Raw genomic sequence first — 19487 nt, forward strand, 5'->3', positions numbered from 1 at the left:
TAATATTCACAGTCATCACACGCTGTGATGACAATACGGCGTCTGATCGTAATAATAAATAAATAAATAATAATAAAATAAGAAGCAATTACTTTCTATAAAAATGGAACAATAAATGATGAATAGAAAATAGTTTTAGCACAACATTCGAATAAAGCGCCGAGATTTAATTTTCAAAATTATGGAGAGCCCCTGCAATTGTTTGTTGCTATGAAAATGCTCTCAACAGACACATTGACATTGCAACGCAAGTCTTCCATCCCGTATCATAAACACGCCAACCTAGCTTTGCGATGGTGTGCGTGTGTTCGTAAAGTGACATTTTCGTAGCTGCCAATCGGCTTGAAAAAAAGGAGAAGCATTTTCGCTTTTCGTCCAAAGTTTGTGCGTGCGTGCATTTAATACCCACAATCAATAGGGCAGTGGAACGTGACACCGTACACAGCGAGTAAAAGATTATAGCAAAGCAGTGCCGAAACCATCCGGAAAGCGGATCACAACGCAGCAGCGCTCACAGGACACGCGACGTTCGGGTTTTAGCAGACCCCTTTTTCAGACGGCGAAAGAGAAGAGCACCACCAGGAGGAATAAAACATGGCTGCCAGTGCGAGCGGTGATAAAGCTGCGGATGATTCACTGTATCCGATTGCGGTGTTGATTGATGAGTTGAAAAATGAGGATATTCAGGTAAGATGCCCCCCCGGTCAATTGACAGCGGAAGTGAGCTGTGCGACCTTGTCTTCCACATACCACCATTCCTTTCCCGTTCCCCGACGACGACGACGACGGTGTGCCCCCTTGTCAGTGTGTGTTGGCATCCGCCCAAGAGTAGCCCGACGGTGCGTATACCGTACCGTACCGGGAAGCCTTTCGCAGCCCGATTGTTACGGATCAAGGATGACCGATCTGGGTCCATGGGAGTGTTCTTGAACGAGGACACAATGGGTGACGTTCACACACACACACACACATAGCGCGCAATATGCGTTCTATCATCGGCGCTTACGCAAACCGTCGTCATCCTTGTTCCCCATCCCCATGTTCAACGAACGTCCCACATATCGATTGGTACGTGGAGGCGTTCGCGGAATCTTGCCATATTTTACCACCTTTCTCCTGTTGGTTTATTTTTAGCTGCGCCTGAACTCGATCAAGAAACTATCGACAATTGCACTTGCCTTGGGCGAGGAACGCACCCGCAACGAGCTGATCCCGTTCCTGACCGAGTCCATCTACGACGAGGATGAGGTGCTGCTCGCGTTGGCCGAACAGCTCGGCAACTTTATCCCGCTGGTTGGCGGTCCGGAATATGCGATGTATTTGATCCCACCGCTCGAATCGCTGGCCACGGTCGAGGAGACGGTGGTGCGCGAGAAGGCGGTCGATTCGCTGCGTACCGTCGCCGGTCAGCACAGTGCGCAGGATCTCGAGGTTCACCTTGTGCCGACGCTGCAGCGTCTGGTGTCGGGCGACTGGTTCACATCCCGCACGTCCGCCTGCGGACTGTTTTCCGTGTGCTATCCGCGCGTATCGGCCGCGGTCAAGTCGGAATTGCGCATCAACTTCCGCACGCTGTGCCAGGACGAAACGCCCATGGTGCGCCGTGCTGCGGCCGGAAAGCTGGGCGAGTTTGCCAAAGTGGTCGAGCTGGAGTATCTGAAGTCGGATCTGATTCCCACCTTCGTACAGATGGCACAGGACGAGCAGGATTCCGTCCGGCTGTTGGCGGTGGAGGCGTGCGTTAGCATTGCCCAACTGCTTCCCCAGGACGAGGTCGAACTGGTAAGTAGAAAAGCTTTACACAGACGCCGTTTGTTTTTGTATTATGTTGCATACGCTTTATTATTTCTCAGTTTCATGTATAATCTCAAAAAAGAAAGGGTTTTTTTTGTTTAGCTTATGAAGCTTCATCGAACGAAGCACGAATATCCAGATCATCGATCGCGGTTAGCTTGTCGTAGTCCAGTATGTCACTGTCCTGGCGAGCAAGTTCCAATATTTTCAGTTTATCGATAATGTTGTTCACTCGAAACACGATGCCATCGGAGCCGTCTTCCGCGGACTTGATCGATTCCGCGAGTGGCTTCAGAGCGTCCCTGTTCTGGAAGTAATTGCGCACGACCTGCTTCAAATCGTCGGTCGGACCATCGACCCGATCGGTTTGCAGGAACAGATAGCTGGACATTACACCCTCGGCACACTTTTTCGACACCCGCTCGAGAATGCGTTCGAGCAGTGCGATCTCGGCGGTCGGTTCCTCAAACACCTGTTTGGCGGTTTCCGTCGGTGTCGCAGGTGTAACGGTACCCGGCGGACAGGCACATCTGCCTTTCGGTTTGATCAGGAATTCTGCACATGGGGAGATAATTAAAATTAATGTCTGATCGATTCACTGCCTGCCGAACACAATGTTTACCATCCACAATAAGTTTCCTTGGTTTGTGGCGCTGCACCGTCTTCCCATTGTCGGTAACGATCACGTACTCCAGTATGTCACCACTCTTGACGATCACGTTATCGTCCTGCAGGAAGAACTTTCCGTGCGTGACCTCGGTCGTGTTGCGGCACACATTACACTGCTGCTGCTTTCGCCCGTGCACCGGATTGATGAACAGCTCCACACCGAAACCCTTCATTTGGGCCTTTTGGGCCGTCCACAGACGCAACCCCTGCGGATCGAGCACCTCAAACTCAACGCGACACACATCGTGTCCCTTGTTTTTGTTGCTTCGAAACCAATCCAAAAATCCACCTTCCACAACACTGACCACGGTTAGGCACAGCAGCACCGTCACCGCGGTGGATGTCACACGCGAGCGTCCCATTCTGTGAACAACCGGCTACACTGATGGTTGATGGAGAACTAGCAACACTTTCGGTTGCTTTTGGTTCAAATTCTTTTGCAGCTATAAACGCAACGGTCTAATTTGGCTTCGTTAATACTTTACACCGCTCTGCTTATCGCAACCGAACCGTTCGGTCCGCATTTGTCGGTTGCGTGTGCGATCACGGAAGGTTATCGGCAACGCAAACAAGCGCTGGAGCGCTGCTAGCACAACAACTGTGAACCGATCGGCCGGACAAACGGTAGTGAAATAGGCGAGCGATCATTGTTGCTCTCTCTTTTTGTTGAGCAACATGGGAAAGCAAAAGATGTTCGGCACGATGCTGAGAAGGGAAGGCGCGTAAAACTTGTTCCGTTTCGGAGGGAATTCCCGACGACGGACGACGACGGCAGTGATGTTTTTAACCTAATAAATGTTTTAATATTGCACTTCCTTCCCAGCGGCTTACCTGGTTGGTGGTTATTTTTTGCTGTTTGCCGGTTTGACCCCCCGATGGCCTTGAACGCGTCTCTTCGGTTGCTGGCAATGCTTTTTTTTTTCGACTTATTGGTTTCGAGTTTGGAGACAATTAATTGCGAAGAACTGGTTTGTCCGGATGTTTCACGCTCGGTGTGCAACGGAGATTCTCGTAAACAAACTATTCTTTTAACAATTTATGCTTCCCGCGCGATGCTTTCGTGTCTGCTTGCATTCATTCCCACCGCGTTTGATTAATTTGTTTACTGCGATGTACAGAATCTGCATACGATGATGCAAGGACTTGAAACAGATTAAACCAGCATTCTTTTGTAATGCAATTTGTCATAAAAATATACATTTGTCTTGATCAATAATTGATGCATTAAATTCTCGACTTTTAATTTGAAGGCGTTCATACGTTCAGGGGATTAGGAATTTAAATATTCTATAAATCATTTAAAAAATGCTGTCAATGTTAAACCGAATACACAAGCAAATGAAAACTTTTAGACTTTGTGCAGCAGAATGCCGGACCGTCCGCCCGTCAGTGAAGTAAAACCTAGGGCGTAGAAACTATCATCTGGAGTTGCAATTTGACTACCAAAACATCAATAACTGGTTGCTGCTGAAGTCGCTTGGAAGGCAGGACAACGACGCGATTGCCGTCTAAGGAGATATTTGTCTTGGGTCATCAGCGGGCCAGTCTGAGTGATTGTCTTCGGTGGCAGATATCGATCCTTGGTTGAACAACACTGTCCATCTTATCCAGGACATTCTTCACCTGATCTTTCATAACTAAAAAATTATATTTTTTTACATGCGGAATCTTGATAAATTTCCCAAACGCGTACTTACGCTGTTAATTTCCTGACTCATCGACTAAATACGTTCAAAACGTTCTCGCATGCGTGTGCTTTGTGCATTTATAATTTTTCACACTATCGCACCTGGCCAATTCCCACGGTTGGGTAAGCATTCAACCGATCTCGTGGTTGGGGCAGTCCCATGCGTAATTCCATGACGTTTGAACCCCCTGTTTAAATGATCTTCGTTAGCTGTTGATACATTTTTGTACAGTTCCCACAGTATGCATTGTAAGTAATTGTGTTTGTATGATTCCATTTCTACCTTCTCCACCAGAATGTCATGCCAACGCTGCGCCAGTGCGTCAACGATAACTCATGGCGCGTCCGGTACATGGTGTCGGAAAAGCTGACCGATCTGCAGAAAGCCGTCGGGCAGGAGATCACCAAGAACGATCTCGTGTCCGCCTTCCAGTTTCTGCTGAAGGACAGCGAGGCCGAAGTGCGTGCCTCCGCCTCGGCCAAGGTGACCGAGTTCTGCGCGAACCTGGACAAAGCCTGCCAGGAACAGATCATCATGACGTCGATTTTGCCGTGCGTGAAGGAGCTGGTGGCCGACTCGAACCAGCACGTCAAGTCGGCGCTCGCCTCCGTCATCATGGGGTTGAGCCCGATCGTGGGCCGCAACAATACGATCGAGCACCTGCTGCCGCTGTTCCTCATCCAGCTGAAGGACGAATGGCCCGAGGTGCGGCTAAACATCATCTCGACGCTGGACTGCATCAACGACGTGATCGGCATCCAGCAGCTTTCCCAGTCGCTGCTGCCGGCCATCGTCGAGCTGGCGGAGGACAGCAAATGGCGCGTCCGGTTGGCCATCATCGAGTACATGCCACTGCTGGCCGGCCAGCTCGGGCAGGAGTTCTTCAATCAGAAGCTGCGCGATCTGTGCTTCAACTGGCTGAACGATCACGTGTACGCGATCCGCGAGGCGGCCACGCTGAACATGAAGAAAATTGTGCAAACCTTCGGCACCCAGTGGGCAGAAACGAACATTATCAATCAAATTTTGGTTATGTGCAAAAATAGCAACTATTTGCACCGTAAGTAATCGGAAGCGGGTTTTTTGGACGATATTTCCGGTGTGATGATGCTTCATTTTCCCCTAACTATTCCCAGGAATGACCTGCCTGTTCTGCATTAATGCGTTGGCCGACGTTTGCGGCGCGGACATCATCGAGCGGCTGTTCCTGCCGACCATCAAAGTATTATCGACCGATCCCGTTGCGAATGTGCGGTTCAACGTGGCGAAAACCCTGCAGAAGCTGTTGCCATTCCTCGACCAGGCCACCATCGACGAGCACGTGAAGCCGATCCTGGAGAAGCTTAACACCGACACCGACGTGGACGTGCAATACTTTGCCTCGGAAGCGATGGTGAGCAGTGCCGGTGGGTACAGCTAAGGGTTGCCCCGCTCAATACCCCACCCCCCACGGATGCTAATTCCAACGTTCTTTTCTTCCATTATAGCAGCCTAAATAAAGCGTGAACCACAGGGAGGACAGCAAGGCAACAAACAAACAGTTGTAAAACATCAACCGGATCAACATCTTCGCTGTGTTGCTGTTGTAAGAGAATGGTGTATCGGTTTGATCGAGGTGAACCTTTATGTCACCGTTTTCCTAGAGCGAACCTTAAACTAGACACTTCGTTTCCCATCTTTTCCCTCTTGTAAAGTGGTCACAGGGCCACAGCAGCGGCACACAACACATAATAGACACGTTCAATTTGCGCGAACGTAACGCCGGACGAGTAGTGAGCGAATGCTGACGAACTCTAGTTAGCGCCACACAGATTTGCAGCCATCTTTATTTTGGTAAAAGATTAACTACTTAACAGAAGAATAAGGAGTAACAGGGGGGTTATAAATGTGCCGGGGGAGGAAAATGTAACCGAGCAAACGTTACTGAGGAGGAGGCGCGCAGTGTTGTTGTTGTTTGTTGTGGCATTTTCTTGCTGCGCTTACCGCGTTTGCCGTGTACCACCTACTAGCCCTATGCATTAAATCCTTCGGGGTACCATGGGATTTTCTATTGGGTGGTAAGGTGAGGGGGCAAACATTGTTGCACAATGATTGGGTTGCCACATTTCCACTAGCCAACCAACCGCAAGGTAGAGAACGGGAGGGTACACGGGAAAATTGTAATTCACAACACACAAACACAGATGAGGGGTTAAAAACACGCAAGCTAACTACTACTGTACACACAATAGACACACGTTTACACATACAAACACATTCTCGTTTTTTTTTATTCATAAAATTTTCATATTTCATCGCAGGAAAATGTGTTTTTCCTTACTATTCTTTTAATGTCCTTTTCGTACGGTCTATAGCCCCAACTGCTGGAGCTCGGCTTGTTGCGTATCGAGAAACGCGCAACAAACAACTTTAAAGATCAAATTGAACTCTTATCTAACAGTGAAACATTTGCGCCTGCCATTTTACTGCAGTGCATATGTAAAGTTCTTAAAAATGTGAGTGTTTTTTTGTATTTGATTGCTTTAAAAAATATTGATTTTGTAATGCATTAAGAAAAAAAAATTGAAAGAGAGAGAGAGTGCCTAGCACCCCCCTTCTCATGTGTAAAGTGTGGCGGTTTTCAGCTAGCACACAATTCTATCTGACGATCTGCGATGAGAATGTGGAACGGCGGTGGGCAGTAGACACTCGTTTCTTTCAACACACACGAACCTTTCTTTTTAATGTCTAATAATTTCTGCCGTAATTCTACACGCCCTTAGTTTATTCTATACATAAACGCTAAATATAAACACATTATTATATTAATGGAAGGAAAGCCGCGCGTATCGGAAAGCCGGTATCGTTTATGGGTTCCGTAACCGTAAAGAAAAGCGGAAAAGCGTTAATTACATATATGACACACGGAAGGTAGGCGCCGTCGTCGGAGGAGGAGGAATGAAAAATAGTAATAAAATCGCAAAACCAAACAAAAAGAAAAACCCCCCCTTTTAATCCGTGTGCTGCTGGAGTTATAGCTTAATGTAAGAATGGTCGGTCCCTGCTTATAGATTACGTATCGCGATTAACCGCCGTAAATCCGTGCAGCGCTTTTCACTTACCGGCATCGACATGCGTCATCGGCTTAACGCCATGCGGGCGCGTCTTTTAACCATCTTCAATGTGAAAGATAAATCTTCGCCGTGTTTGTGTGGCTCACCCCCCGCCCCCGTAGACGAGATATTCGCGGTCAGCTGATGGGCGACAGAGAAGGAGTGTGCCCCGAGTGTGTCTCGTACGCTTGGAGGGGATGCACTGATGTTTCGTGCTAGTTTTCTCTAATTTTAAACGATTCACCCGACGAAGCTTGCATCTCGCCGTCCCACATCTCCACAACGGACGCGGGCACGATCTCATCGCGGGATCAAAGTTCGATCGAGTATGCTCGACTCGCAAACCACCTCCTCCCTAATAGTGCACCCATAACAGACAGTTGGCGAACAACAGGCTGCGTGAAGACGGGCGGACAGTTGTAGCTCGATTTAGAGTGTGTTTGTGCGCCGCCCTTTCCTACCATGGAGCCATATGTTGGTGTGTACTGATAACAAATGAAATCATTGCCGGCGAATCGTTGGCAAACAGCAAACGGACCGGACCGGACCAGTCAGCCGCGCGATACGCAACGGGAGTGATCCGCAAATTTTGTGACCACGAGTTGTGCAAACCTGGGTGTGAAAAAACGGGTGAACACCATGAACAAGGTGTTGGTCGTCGTTTCCGGGCTGGTGATAGCGGTTGGTAAGTACCATAAATTCTGTGTTAACTAGAGAAAACCATTGTACAGGTTTTTGGAACTTGCAAAACTATAGTGAGCAGTGAGAGACTGTTGGAGCTCGTGGTTCAAGTGGTTAGCAGATGTTCTTCTTAAGAACAACATCGTTCTGAGCAACAAAAAAACCTGTCCAGATCGTGTCTTTAATGCGTAAATTTGCGTATCCGAGAAGGGGTGCTAGAACCAAAAAAGACCAAAACACATAAACACACACGAAAAATCCACCAAGGACGTTCGAAGTTCAAGCCTACTGGATTCTCGTGGTGTTTTTTTTAGCTTGTTTAAATTCATCATCTCCCTCACACACACACACACACACAATAGCAACGTAAATTTGGCTTCTTGTAATGATAATGGTTTAAAATAGCGTTGCATGTTACAGACCATTAAGCCCGGACGCTCCACCGTATATTATCTTAATGAACTCATCGGCATTGAGCGGTTTTGGCACGTTGCTGTCATTTGTAAAGCATTTGTTACAAAATACTTTAAATGCGATAATTGTTTAATTGAATTCAAATGGAAGGAGTTTTTTTATCTTAAAATGCCGTCAGTTGTGGTCAGGCACTGTATCGAAGTACAGTGTTGGTCAGTGCATTAAGACCGCTGTAGAAATTGAAATTTATTTTAAATTATTTTCGTTACTTTAATATTATTGTTCGCAATCTGGTAAATAGCTAAAAAGGGTATTCAATAATTCAATAATTATATATCTAAAAAAATAACATAAAATATCATTATGCTATGTAACAAATCAATGAAACGTAATGCTTGTAATTTTTTTTTTACTTGCTATCAAAATATGTTTAAAGGACTGTTACGATCAACAAAAGGTCGAATAAAAATTATTCATAATTGCATAAGAAAATAGCGTAAGACCACCTTTAAATCCGATTTTCAAATTACTACTTGAGGATATATCTTCTTCTTCCTTGGTACTAAAACCTCTATAGGTCTCGGCCTGCCATTTCTGGGTTTCTGTGACTTGATTTTACCCGTAGTAAAGTAGTCAGCCCTACGTACGGGGCTGGGGATATTTCGAACTAAGTGTAATCATACCAACATTTGCTTAAAAGCATTATAAACAACTTCGCTCGACAAACTCGGTCTCAAATCACCCAAGTCATTGGACAAGCAAAAAGGGCATAGATTAAGTTGAAATAATGCAACATAGAAAATGCTTTCTTTCCTGACATCGAAAAAGCTAACTGTGCTTAAGTTTATGAGTTTGTAGCGTAGAGGGCCACAACTATAAAAAAATGAATGGTCTTGCTTTAATGTGTCCAGCTATATTTCCATCAGAATGGCGAATATGAACTCAAAATTGGCATTTAATTCGATCGAACAAGCTATTAGATCCTGCTCCTAAATTCTAATACTTCATGCCACGTAGTTGGATAGTCAGCCCTCACTACGGGGAAACGGTCTGGATGGGATTTGAACCACGGTCCTGCCGATGCCACCACCGGACCCGCTCCATCTGATACACGATCTGAATTCTGATACGAAAAAAGTCGATTAGTTGTAAATAGGCAAGAGAACCTCATTTTTACGCTTTTTCAAAATTGGGCGGAGTCTTAAGTAGTAAAGTAGTTCCTATGAACATTTATAAATTCTTTAACTTATCATGTGAGTCTTAATAATCAATGTTCTCTCTATTCCTTTGCCGGGCCACATCGAAAACTCTTTTGCGGAAATAATGTTTGGCATGTTCTTTATATAAGTTCTTCGTTATAATTTAACATGAAGTCATCTGTTTTTTTTTTAAATTATTTTGTCATATTCATGCAATTAGTTAGCAGTAGCGGGTCTTAGGCTTTTATTTAATGTCGTGCATTATATATTTATCGGGCGGTCTAGCGGTTCAGTTGGCAGCTCAGTTGGCTTCGGTCGTCTTTCAAATCCCGCTCGGACCGCCTCTCGTACGCAGAAAGCAGGAAAAGGTAGACCAATATCTCTCAAGGTCGAAGTTCCAAATTAGAAAAAATAGATTAAATATTTGATTTAATTTTATTTAAATTTAGTATCAACATGATACAGTTGGCACTTACTTTATTGACCACCACTGTAGCTTATTCAGCCTTTGACCAACGTTACAGACAGCACCGCTCTTGACCGCACTGCTCCCCCCGGAGGTTGTTGTCTGTGGTGCGCTAGCATATCTTTTTGGCAACGCCCCACGTGCATCTGAGGGAACTGCTTCGTCACGTGTTGATATGTTTCCGCCTCCCCCCTCCCCTTTGCTATGCTACCCTGTTTTTCTTTTAATCGTTTCGTCACAGTAAAAAAAAAACAATCAGAAGTATCAATACCCCATACTTAATTTACCCATCCATTAGTGTGTGTCTCTTACGTCTGTTTCACCTGACCCGACTGGAGAATAAATCAATGAATATGAGTTTGCCTCGTCCGCCGTCGACTGAAATCGACTCGAATGGAAAAGGAAACAGATACAAAACCAAAGCAGGCAACGATCGTTGCAGTTTACCCACGATGCACTTGATGCAGTTGTGGGGTGTTTTGGTTGCGATCGTCACTTTAGTTGATCGTTGCACTTCACTCTGCACGGTTTGCAAAACGCGCAGTGCATCGGAAGTGTGTATGTGTGTGTGTGTGCTCAGTTAGCTCGCTCTCCGCTATCGATATCGCTATTCTAGTGTGTGTTTGTGTACAAAACAACATTTGCATAATTATTCTACACGCGTGTCCGGTACAAATAATTACTAAGAAGCGGTTGGCACGCCGTCACCAACGGAAGTTTGTGCATATAATTAATCGGTTTGGATGGAGAATGTTGTGCCACAAATTAAAAGAAAGCTGTGCAAGACACTAACGGAACTAATTTGAAGTGATTCAAATCATAGGACAAAGTGACAGAAGAAAAGACTGTTTCCACGTGTAGGCGAAGGTCAGCAGTGTTTTGGCCGTTGACGCAATTTCAATGCTCAATAACGCTAACGACACCGGATTAATGGCCATCCATCCCATCCGCTTTATTTGTCTCGATCGGCGTACACAGCCGAAACTGTTGATTGATTCGGCGCCCGGCAAACAAGACAGCTCAATTCACGTCAATAGCTAACAAACTGTTTGCAGGAGGGCTAGATTTGCATTATTCTTCCATTATTCGAAGATTTTTCCAAAGTTATGTTTGTGTGACTTTCGAGCAGCCATACCTTCATGGCTCACCGGTGACCGAGGTGATATGGTTGCTGTTAACATGACATTGACATCGATTTAATGTTTGTCCTGTTAAATATTTAACTTCCCTAATCCTTTTACACCCGGATCGTAGCTTCAAGGCGAATTACTCATTATCACTATTTAAATCGTTGCTTTAAGAGCGGAAGGAGCGGCAGCTCGGAGCCTCTTCGGCGAGGGAAGTCTTGTTGTTTCCCTTTAACATCATAATTAGAAGGGCCTAAACTGCCATTCCGCTCGGGGCCTCCAAATATATTGACCCACCACTGGTATTTAATGGTAGATAACAATCTGTTCCTTTCGCTATTCTGATGGTCTCCTCAAGATTCTTCTCCAACAATTTTATTTATTAATAATAATTTTCCATCAATCAAGTGTCCCATGATCGTTTTGTGGGATAATGATCGACCAAGCCACTGTTGATTCAAGCTCCACTGTAGCTTGCCCAACAACATCATTTCTCAAATATTTACCCTTCAAATGAGAAACTTTTCATCGGCAATCATTTTTCACAACACGCTCGTTACCCGCTCAATTACTTCCTCCGTAAAGTTGAGCGAGTTTTTTGTTTCGGTCAGAGTTACAACATCCAACTCCAGTAGCTGTACGTCTTGTTCTCTTGCCTGCCCTACCCACACGGCCAATAGACAATACAAGTGCAACTGGTTCTTTGACCGGCTGCATCGAGACCGGCCAAACTTCCACCTCCAAACCAAAGAAGACTCAGAGGGTGCAGTTTGGAGCGAGAGAGTCGGACGGATAATTTCAACCAGAACTGGCCACGAAAGCTTACCATCGCTCGGCGAAAAGGGAAGGTGAAAAATGAAGTGCAAACCGAACGGCTAATGGTAAAGAAATAATGCATCAATCTGGCCCAGCTACCATCGATGTAGAGCGGCCCCAGCGAGTCGCAAAACCCATCCTCGGCAAGCACACCGACGGCACGTCCGTTGGCCGGTTTTTATTGCCACTGCCCTCAAACGGACCGGTGCTGTTGGTCAACCCGTTTGACCATGGTAGCTGGTGGTGGTTGTGGTTGTTGGACGGAGGAAGCTTCTGGTTGAGTGCTAGCAAAGAACGGATCTCTTCGTATCGGGGTGGCTGAAAATTTCGAAAGTGATTTTTCTTACCGGGCCATTTCGACCAAGTAGGTTAACTTAATAGGGAAGGGAAGGGAAAAGCCTTACCGAGACGGCTGGAATGTCGCTCAACCGCCTCCGAAATGGGGTGGATTGGCGAATTGCCTAATGATGACCCTAAACGAACTTTGTCGGGTATCTGTATCTGGGTCTGTCCGTCCCTTCTGTCGCTTGTCAATCTGGGGTTGGTAGTTGGAAATTCTTGAAAATTGCGCTTCAAATAAGTGACCTGGATCTTTAAACTTTAAAGCTCCTAACAACAGCGGACCGACCACCCAGTGTGAGTGTGAGAATTAAAATTCCACGCGTTCGCGCTCCTTCTCGGCTGACGCTTTACGGGATGATATCGCACGAAATCGTACCATAAAATTGCCGATTTGATCGTTCTACAGCTATTGCGGAACGGCAAAATACCACCATACCAGCCATTTCCAGTCGACGCATTTGAATAATTCATTGCACCTGTCGTCAGCAGGGAGGCTACTACTACTGCTACTTACCCTTGACAGAAGTGTCTGTCAGGTGGCTGAGCGTGGGGAGCAGGTTTAATGGTTTTCCTGTAACCGATCTATAGCTGCTTGCTCCTGTAGGCATCGGTAGGCATCGCTGGGGGCCATCGGAGCAGGAAGTTTAGAAAAAACGATACATGCAAACATGACACCAGTCGGACGTCCCGATCCAATCCAATGCCGGCCAAGCAGTAAGGTGGTCTACCTTAACGGCACGATGAATAACTACACCCGTGCAAGGTTAGTGTGGTGACGTTCGCATTGATGATGAAAAGCTTCGATTGACGTGGGTAAGAATCGCTGATTGCACCCTGTCGATGATGAGCAACGAGGCTTTCCACGGTCATCAATTGACTGATGTCGTTTTTTTTCTATCCAAACGATGCATCATCTCCGTCCAGTGGGGGTTGCCCGGGTCTGGCACGTTAACAGCACGACTTTGAAATTAATTTTCTTCGCAGCAACACTTCGTGCTTTTTTAATAACTTTCGCCAGTTACCTTCCGCAACCAGTTCCTGCTGGACAGTGCGAGGGAAGATACGAACGAATAAACATGAGAAGTTTATACTAGCTTGCTCTTGCAGAGCTCGATCGTTTAGTGGTGCGTGTTGATTAACATTCAACGTGTCGCCTTCCTGATGTGGCTTGCTACTCTATCCTATTAGACATAAGACATCAGGATGCTTGCTATAGATGAATCGAGAAAAAAAGCTCTCAATAGGCTTTAAATTCTCCTAAAATGACTAAAAGAAATGGGTCATGGGTGGAAGCGCCTGTATCTATGCAACACAAAGTTAAATTTTTCTGGAAAACATCGCTATCCTCCTGGTGATTTCTGGAGTTGTAAATGAGTTTAAGAAAATAAATGTTGTATTTAAATATTTTGAAATCTACTCTTAAAGCCTGATTATTGCTTATTTTAGAAGGGTTCAAGGATTTAAAGAGCAAATTATTAGTTAGCCCAGGCCTCTAAATTATTAATCCTGATCTCAACAAAACTGAACAAATTGCGCTAGTAAGTCGCAATTATTACGTAGTCCTCTTCGTCTGTTCATACTCTTGGCTCTACATCCATAAGAGGTGTTTTCCCGTCATTTTGGCTTTCTGTGACTTGATTTTACCCGCAGCGGGATAATCAGTCATGCGTACGTGGAGCCGGTTCGTAAGGATAGGAACCCTTGTTCTACCGTGTAAAGACCGGCGCCGAAGGCTATATAGGTTATCAAATAGATAGAAAATTGAAACAACAACAACATTTTTTGAATATTTGATACTTGCGTTACTGTAAAACTGTTAGGCCTCTAATTCAATTAGTCCGGGACTATTAGGACCGGGGCGACCGGAGTTCAAATCCCATCCGAACCGTTCCCTCAAAGTGAGAACTTACTATCCAACTATGCGGTATCATTAAGTCTAGTAAGCCAGAAGTGGTAGGCATGTCTTTAAGACGTCGTGTTAGGCAAAGAAAGAAGAAGAATTCAATTTAACCTTGCTTGGTATTAAAGAGCCCTTTTTGTGTTTTGCTACGTTCCTTGATGGGATCAAATCCTTTCCGGACCGTTCACCGATAATGAGAGCTTACTAACTAACTTTTTCATATCAATCAGTATAGTAAGCCATTTTAAACAGGCCGTTAAGCGAGGAGAAGACTGATTTAAAGCTGGTGTATTGATGGAGAGAAGTTGTGTTCGTTGTGAGACCTAGCAATATTTTGTCGCAAGGTATATACAATCAGCTGGCGGCTGGATTTCGTGCCTCCAATAATGATGACGTTATTCGCCTCAAAATTAATTTGAATAAATAAACAAACTATTATTCTTATTTATCAGCAGATCTTTAGTAAGCAATAGCTCATTTGATTGATTGTGTATCATATTCCAAAACAAATCCCTCAGTATATCTTAGTCATTTTCAATGACAAAACTTTTTTCTTCTCGCTTATGTTTACTACTCCAAGCTTATCAAACGACTGAAGTACAAATCACATTGGTCGCCCCATTGGAAGTGCATCGCTCTAGAGAAGGGGTGATGCTATAGGCTAGTACCACCACCACCCCCTACGATGGGGGGACACATTTATTCATCAAAAAACAAACGCCCGCGACTAATGGTCCACGCTGTGAGATGGCATTCATTCTGCCAGCATAACACAATCCCTTCCACACTATATAGCAAAAAAAAGCCGAACAAACTAAACAACAACTCACGATCGTAGATTCGCATGCCTAAGTCAGCACTGGTCGTCACCCAACTGGACAAACAAAAACTCACGCTCGTACACCGTACTAGATTGCGCCTGTGTCCGTATGCGTACCCGATGTGTTGCCAGTAGGGGTGGGAAAAAAGCGCCCTACCAATTCTCAAGGGTTTCCAGTTTTTCTCCAGCACGCGAATCCGTAGCGTCCGATCCGTTGCGTACGGTACTCACTGTGGTGGCGCGCACCCGCACGCGCAACATGTCTCTCGCGTGAGTCTCAGTTCACTGTAAGCGATCGCATCGGACGGTTGTGTGTCGTCGAGCCGGGTGCATCGCCAACCAACGGTGTGCCTTTCCTAACCCACAGTATTCTGCCGTTGCCTCGTGGGTCTTATTCTTCGTGCCAGAAATTACGCAATCGATTGGTCGCGGTCGCGTGGAGTGCACCACCGTACGTTGAACTGCTGGCGAAGCATGCTGACGCAGTTTGAAGGCCATCTCGCCTGGTGTTATTGGCAATTCGGCAGTACAGTGTTGTAGTGGATCGGTGAGGGTAATAGCGAACTCACCACAGCAGCAGCAGCAACACCTTTAGGGTCATTCAATCTAGTGTGGGACCTTCGCCAATTAACCGCCAACTTGCGGTCTGCTCCCCCTTCCCCGAAACGCTGCTACTACTATTCCGGGCGAATAGTAGCGGGTTCTAAAAATAAAGCCAGCCGCAAGGGGTGTGTATGTGATTGTGTGCGTGTGTAGGTGCGTACGCGCCCTCAAGCAGAACACGGTTCAGTTAGTTGGTGTGTGACTTTAAATTGTATCGTAATTCCGCGTCCGAGGGAAGGGACAGCAGTGAGCTGAGTTGGGTGAGATAAGAACAGCTCGTCACATTTCCTGCTGTTCCGCATTTTTTTTTTTTTTGGTGGTGTCGATTCCGAAGTGACAGTGTTGTGTTGTTGTGCTATTCCACCTTAAAGCTCTTATTCAGGTGATCCGCAGTTTGTGACTTAGCCGTATACATAATCGTCCATTTTGTCTGGGAAGGCTAAAGGGGCGCCACGGTTTGGGGTTTTGTCGGCGTCAACCAAGTGAAGTAAATCCATTTACACCGCGTGAGACATCGTGCCATCGTGCCATCCGAACCATGAAGAGTCTAAAAAATCCACGTAAGTTTCGTCCGTACTGCTGCGATGTGTCAAATCCGGTTGAGTGAGTAGGAAGAATAGTGGAGTGGGCTGTTTAGGGCTCCGGCAACCATCTGGACCGTCGCACAGAAAACAATAAAGCTAACCAAGACTTGCTCAAGTTTTTCCTCGTTTGCCGAGTCGCGCACGTAACGGCGGCAACTTTCGCAACGTCAAAACCAGTTGTCACTTTCTCCTTTGCCGATTCCCCGTTGGATATTCCGATATTCCGGATATATCGGTACAAGCTCATTAGCCGACCCGCTCGGCAGGACCGGTTCTCCAAAAACAATCCCATCAGGTTTCGGGGGTTGCTGGTCGGCAAACTTGAACTTGACACTTCACAGTGACGTAGGGCCAAAACTTGTGACGTAGCTGCAAAGACTCGGGCTCTTATATATGTATAATTTAATAGTATTAAATAACACCAATTGAACTCATTATCTAGTGCAACAGCGCTTGTCTTGTTTTCTATTATCACAAAAAGCAGATAGGAGCTTCCCCCGCTCAAACAATTCGGTAACAAAGCGCCAGCCTGCGGCTTGTTTTTTTGTGTGTGGAACACCCTTCAGATTCTGAAGTTCAGAAGTGATTAAAACGCTCGTCTCACCCCGTTGCGATAAGCAACCAGCGTCGCTCTTCCTGCAGGTTGATAAACGACATTCACGGCCGAGCCTAAAGTGTCCGTGACTTCCGTGTAGTCCTCCGCTAGGGGATTTGCTCACTGTGCTTGCCTTGCCGCCCAGCCTTGGTCATGACCGTCGTACGATGGAATGGAGATTAGCGATGCCTATCCCAATAAGCAGCTAAGCTGAGTGGTCTCCGACTACAATTAAGGCGTACCCGCGAAACCGCTCCGGCTGGTAGCGTGCTGGAGCGTGAGACAGACAGAGAGGTCAACCCTTAAGAAGGGCAGACTTTTGCATACACCCGTACCGTAATGAGCACCTTCGGGCCTGGTGGATGATGATTAGAGTCACCCTGTCCCTGTGACCGGTAGCCATTATCGAGCGAGCGCGATGCCGATACGGAGGGGGAAGGCTAATCAAATCGCCGGCGTAGGTTGTGCTTGCTTCCAAGAAAGCAAACGATTACAAGCAAACTGAACCGATCACTGATCGCAGTGATGTGGTGATGAATCAGTAGCAAATGTTAATCGAAGCAAGCTTTGTACGATTCGCTAGGATTCTTACATGTATGCGAAGGTTGAATTCTTAGTCATTTAGCTTCATTTAATATATTAGGTTAAATATTTCAATTTAGCTAGCCGTAGAACGACAGATCAGCAAATCAATTGTGCCAATTGTCATTCCCGATCAGAACAAATTAAACGACCTTCGCAGCGATTCTCCTCCCCGTACAGACGTACAGACGTGACTGCGGAATTCGTACTCATATCCATACGCTCTTAATTCACTTACAGGAGTATGGGTGGGCATGAAGCCGGTACGAGCCCACCTAGACACGGCCAGATTTATCTTTTTCTACGGGTGAGTACTGCACATGTCGACTGCCAGGAGAGATGCTTTTACCCCAGGACTCTCCTCCCTCTAGACCAAAGTTTGAGGACCATGAGACGTACAGCTTGGAAAAGGCGGAGGACATCCTGCACCACAGTCGGTTCGACAAGAACAAAAAGACGGTCATGTACTTCCACGGCTACATCGAATCACCCGAGGTCGAAAGCGTGCACGTTATTGCCGATGCGTACCTGAAGCGTGGCGACCACAACATCCTCATCCTTGACTGGGCTCAGCTGGCCGATGGCAACTATCTGCTCGAAGCCGTACCGAACTGTAAGAAGGTAAGGCGTTCGGCATAAGGGGTGAAGTGTTTTTGTCCAAGCGCCACTTAACACGATTTCGTTCGGTTCCGTTTCAGCTTGGAAGTTATCTCGGTGCGGTCGTACTGCGGATGATCAACGCTGGTTTGAACGTGGACAAGCTGCATCTGGTTGGCCATTCGCTCGGTGGACAGCTGGCCGGATACATTGGACGCACCGTACAATCGCAGTCGGACAAGCGCATCAAGCTTAACAGGTATGGGTCATGGGTCTCTATCTTCAAAGTAAAGTCATCGATTAATCTCACTCGTTCGCTCTCTTTCGCTCCGTAGAATTTCGGCTCTCGATCCCGCCTTCCCACCGTTCTATCCGGGCATCTTCGCCACCGCACTCAGCTCCAAGGATGCGGACTTTGTCGATGTCATCCATACCGATGCGTGGCTGTATGGTGCCCCGGTCAGCACGGGGACGGCCGATTTCTGGCCCAACAATGGTAAAACCCTGCAGCCCGGTTGTCCGAAGCGAAACTACAAACTGCTCACCGATAATGGTACGCTCCTGCTCCTTACTTGTTTACTTCGCTCTGCGTGTTTGCATGATTTGTTTACGCTTATGTTTTTATTTTTTAATTTTTAATGCAATTTTTGTTTTGTTCCTTTTTGTTTCGTTTGTTTTTTTTATTTTGTTTGTTATATATGTCCTGCGCTTATATCCCGCCTGATTTTGTTCTCCGATATTGCAATGTACTGCATGGTTCCTTGCCCCTCTTCTAACCTTGCTTCATCCTACCCACCCCAGCCAAAGCATTCCGGCAGAACTCGTCCGAAGGTTCTCATCCATTTTATTTTTGCTAATAATAGTTTTATTTTGTTTTAAGTTTTTTGCATGAAAATTCGTAACGTTACAGAGATTGTATGGTATTTTGCTAATGTATTTTTTTTATAAATATTTTCCATTCCAAACATAGACTTGTGCAGTCACCGGCGGTCTTGGTGGTTCTGGGCGGAGAGTGTTGCGGAGAGCAACGTACAGTCATTCCACTCGGTCAAATGTAAATCGTGGGACGATTTCAAGGACGGAAAGGTGGACCGATCGGCTGCGATCGTGCACATGGGAATCGATTGTAGTTCCGAGTAAGCCGTCAAACGTACAACATCTCGAAACATGGTTAAACTATTACAATCCTATCGTTTCTGTCTTTCCAGTGCCAAAGGTGATTACTACCTGCAGACCAACGGCGCCCCACCATATTCCAAAGGCGTTTCCGGCTCAAAGTTTGAATAACATAGGCCACCCTGTTATGGATTTAGCTTAGCGTAAGAGTTCACGTTACCCCTGTACAAAATGGTTTTTTAGTGAAAACAAAAAATACAAGCAATATGATAGCGTGTAATCTTGTTTGATTCGTTTTTTTTTTGGAATGCTGTTTGCTTTGAGAAATTTAATTGTTTGTTTAACCAAAACTAGTGTGCCCCATTTGGGTTAATAATACACAATAGATAACACAATATTCTT

General features: G+C 46.0%; 2 protein-coding genes across 6 annotated transcripts; one reads left to right on the plus strand and one right to left on the minus strand.

Annotated features, from left to right (window-relative positions):
- Window positions 1–311: 311 nt before the first annotated feature.
- On the plus strand, window positions 312–19365 carry LOC118513249 (serine/threonine-protein phosphatase PP2A 65 kDa regulatory subunit). 5 transcript variants are annotated; one of them, XM_036058810.1, is made up of 10 exons: window positions 315–687; window positions 1135–1782; window positions 4446–5211; window positions 5288–5557; window positions 17613–17679; window positions 17744–17993; window positions 18071–18228; window positions 18305–18522; window positions 18940–19105; window positions 19178–19365. In XM_036058810.1, exons 1-10 carry the CDS (start codon window positions 595–597, stop codon window positions 19254–19256), a joined length of 2715 nt encoding a protein of 904 aa, XP_035914703.1. In that variant the 5' UTR covers window positions 315–594; the 3' UTR covers window positions 19257–19365. The 5 variants fall into 5 exon arrangements, with proteins under 5 accessions (XP_035914701.1, XP_035914702.1, XP_035914700.1 ...); XM_036058808.1 differs by lacking the exons at window positions 17613–17679; window positions 17744–17993; window positions 18071–18228; ... (1 more) ...; window positions 18940–19105; window positions 19178–19365 and adding an exon at window positions 5639–7127 and having other exon boundaries at window positions 312–687; window positions 5288–5544; XM_036058809.1 differs by lacking the exons at window positions 17613–17679; window positions 17744–17993; window positions 18071–18228; ... (1 more) ...; window positions 18940–19105; window positions 19178–19365 and adding an exon at window positions 5642–7127 and having other exon boundaries at window positions 314–687; window positions 5288–5544.
- LOC118513252 lies at window positions 1812–3103 on the minus strand. The gene is made up of 2 exons (XM_036058814.1): window positions 2417–3103; window positions 1812–2349 (listed from the first exon to the last, which is right to left on the minus strand). Exons 1-2 carry the CDS (start codon window positions 2823–2825, stop codon window positions 1898–1900), a joined length of 861 nt encoding a protein of 286 aa, XP_035914707.1. The 5' UTR covers window positions 2826–3103; the 3' UTR covers window positions 1812–1897.
- Window positions 19366–19487: the final 122 nt, after the last annotated feature.

This window comes from Anopheles stephensi, chromosome 3 (assembly GCF_013141755.1).
Source record: "Anopheles stephensi strain Indian chromosome 3, UCI_ANSTEP_V1.0, whole genome shotgun sequence".
NCBI classification, from domain to species: Eukaryota; Metazoa; Arthropoda; class Insecta; order Diptera; family Culicidae; genus Anopheles; species Anopheles stephensi.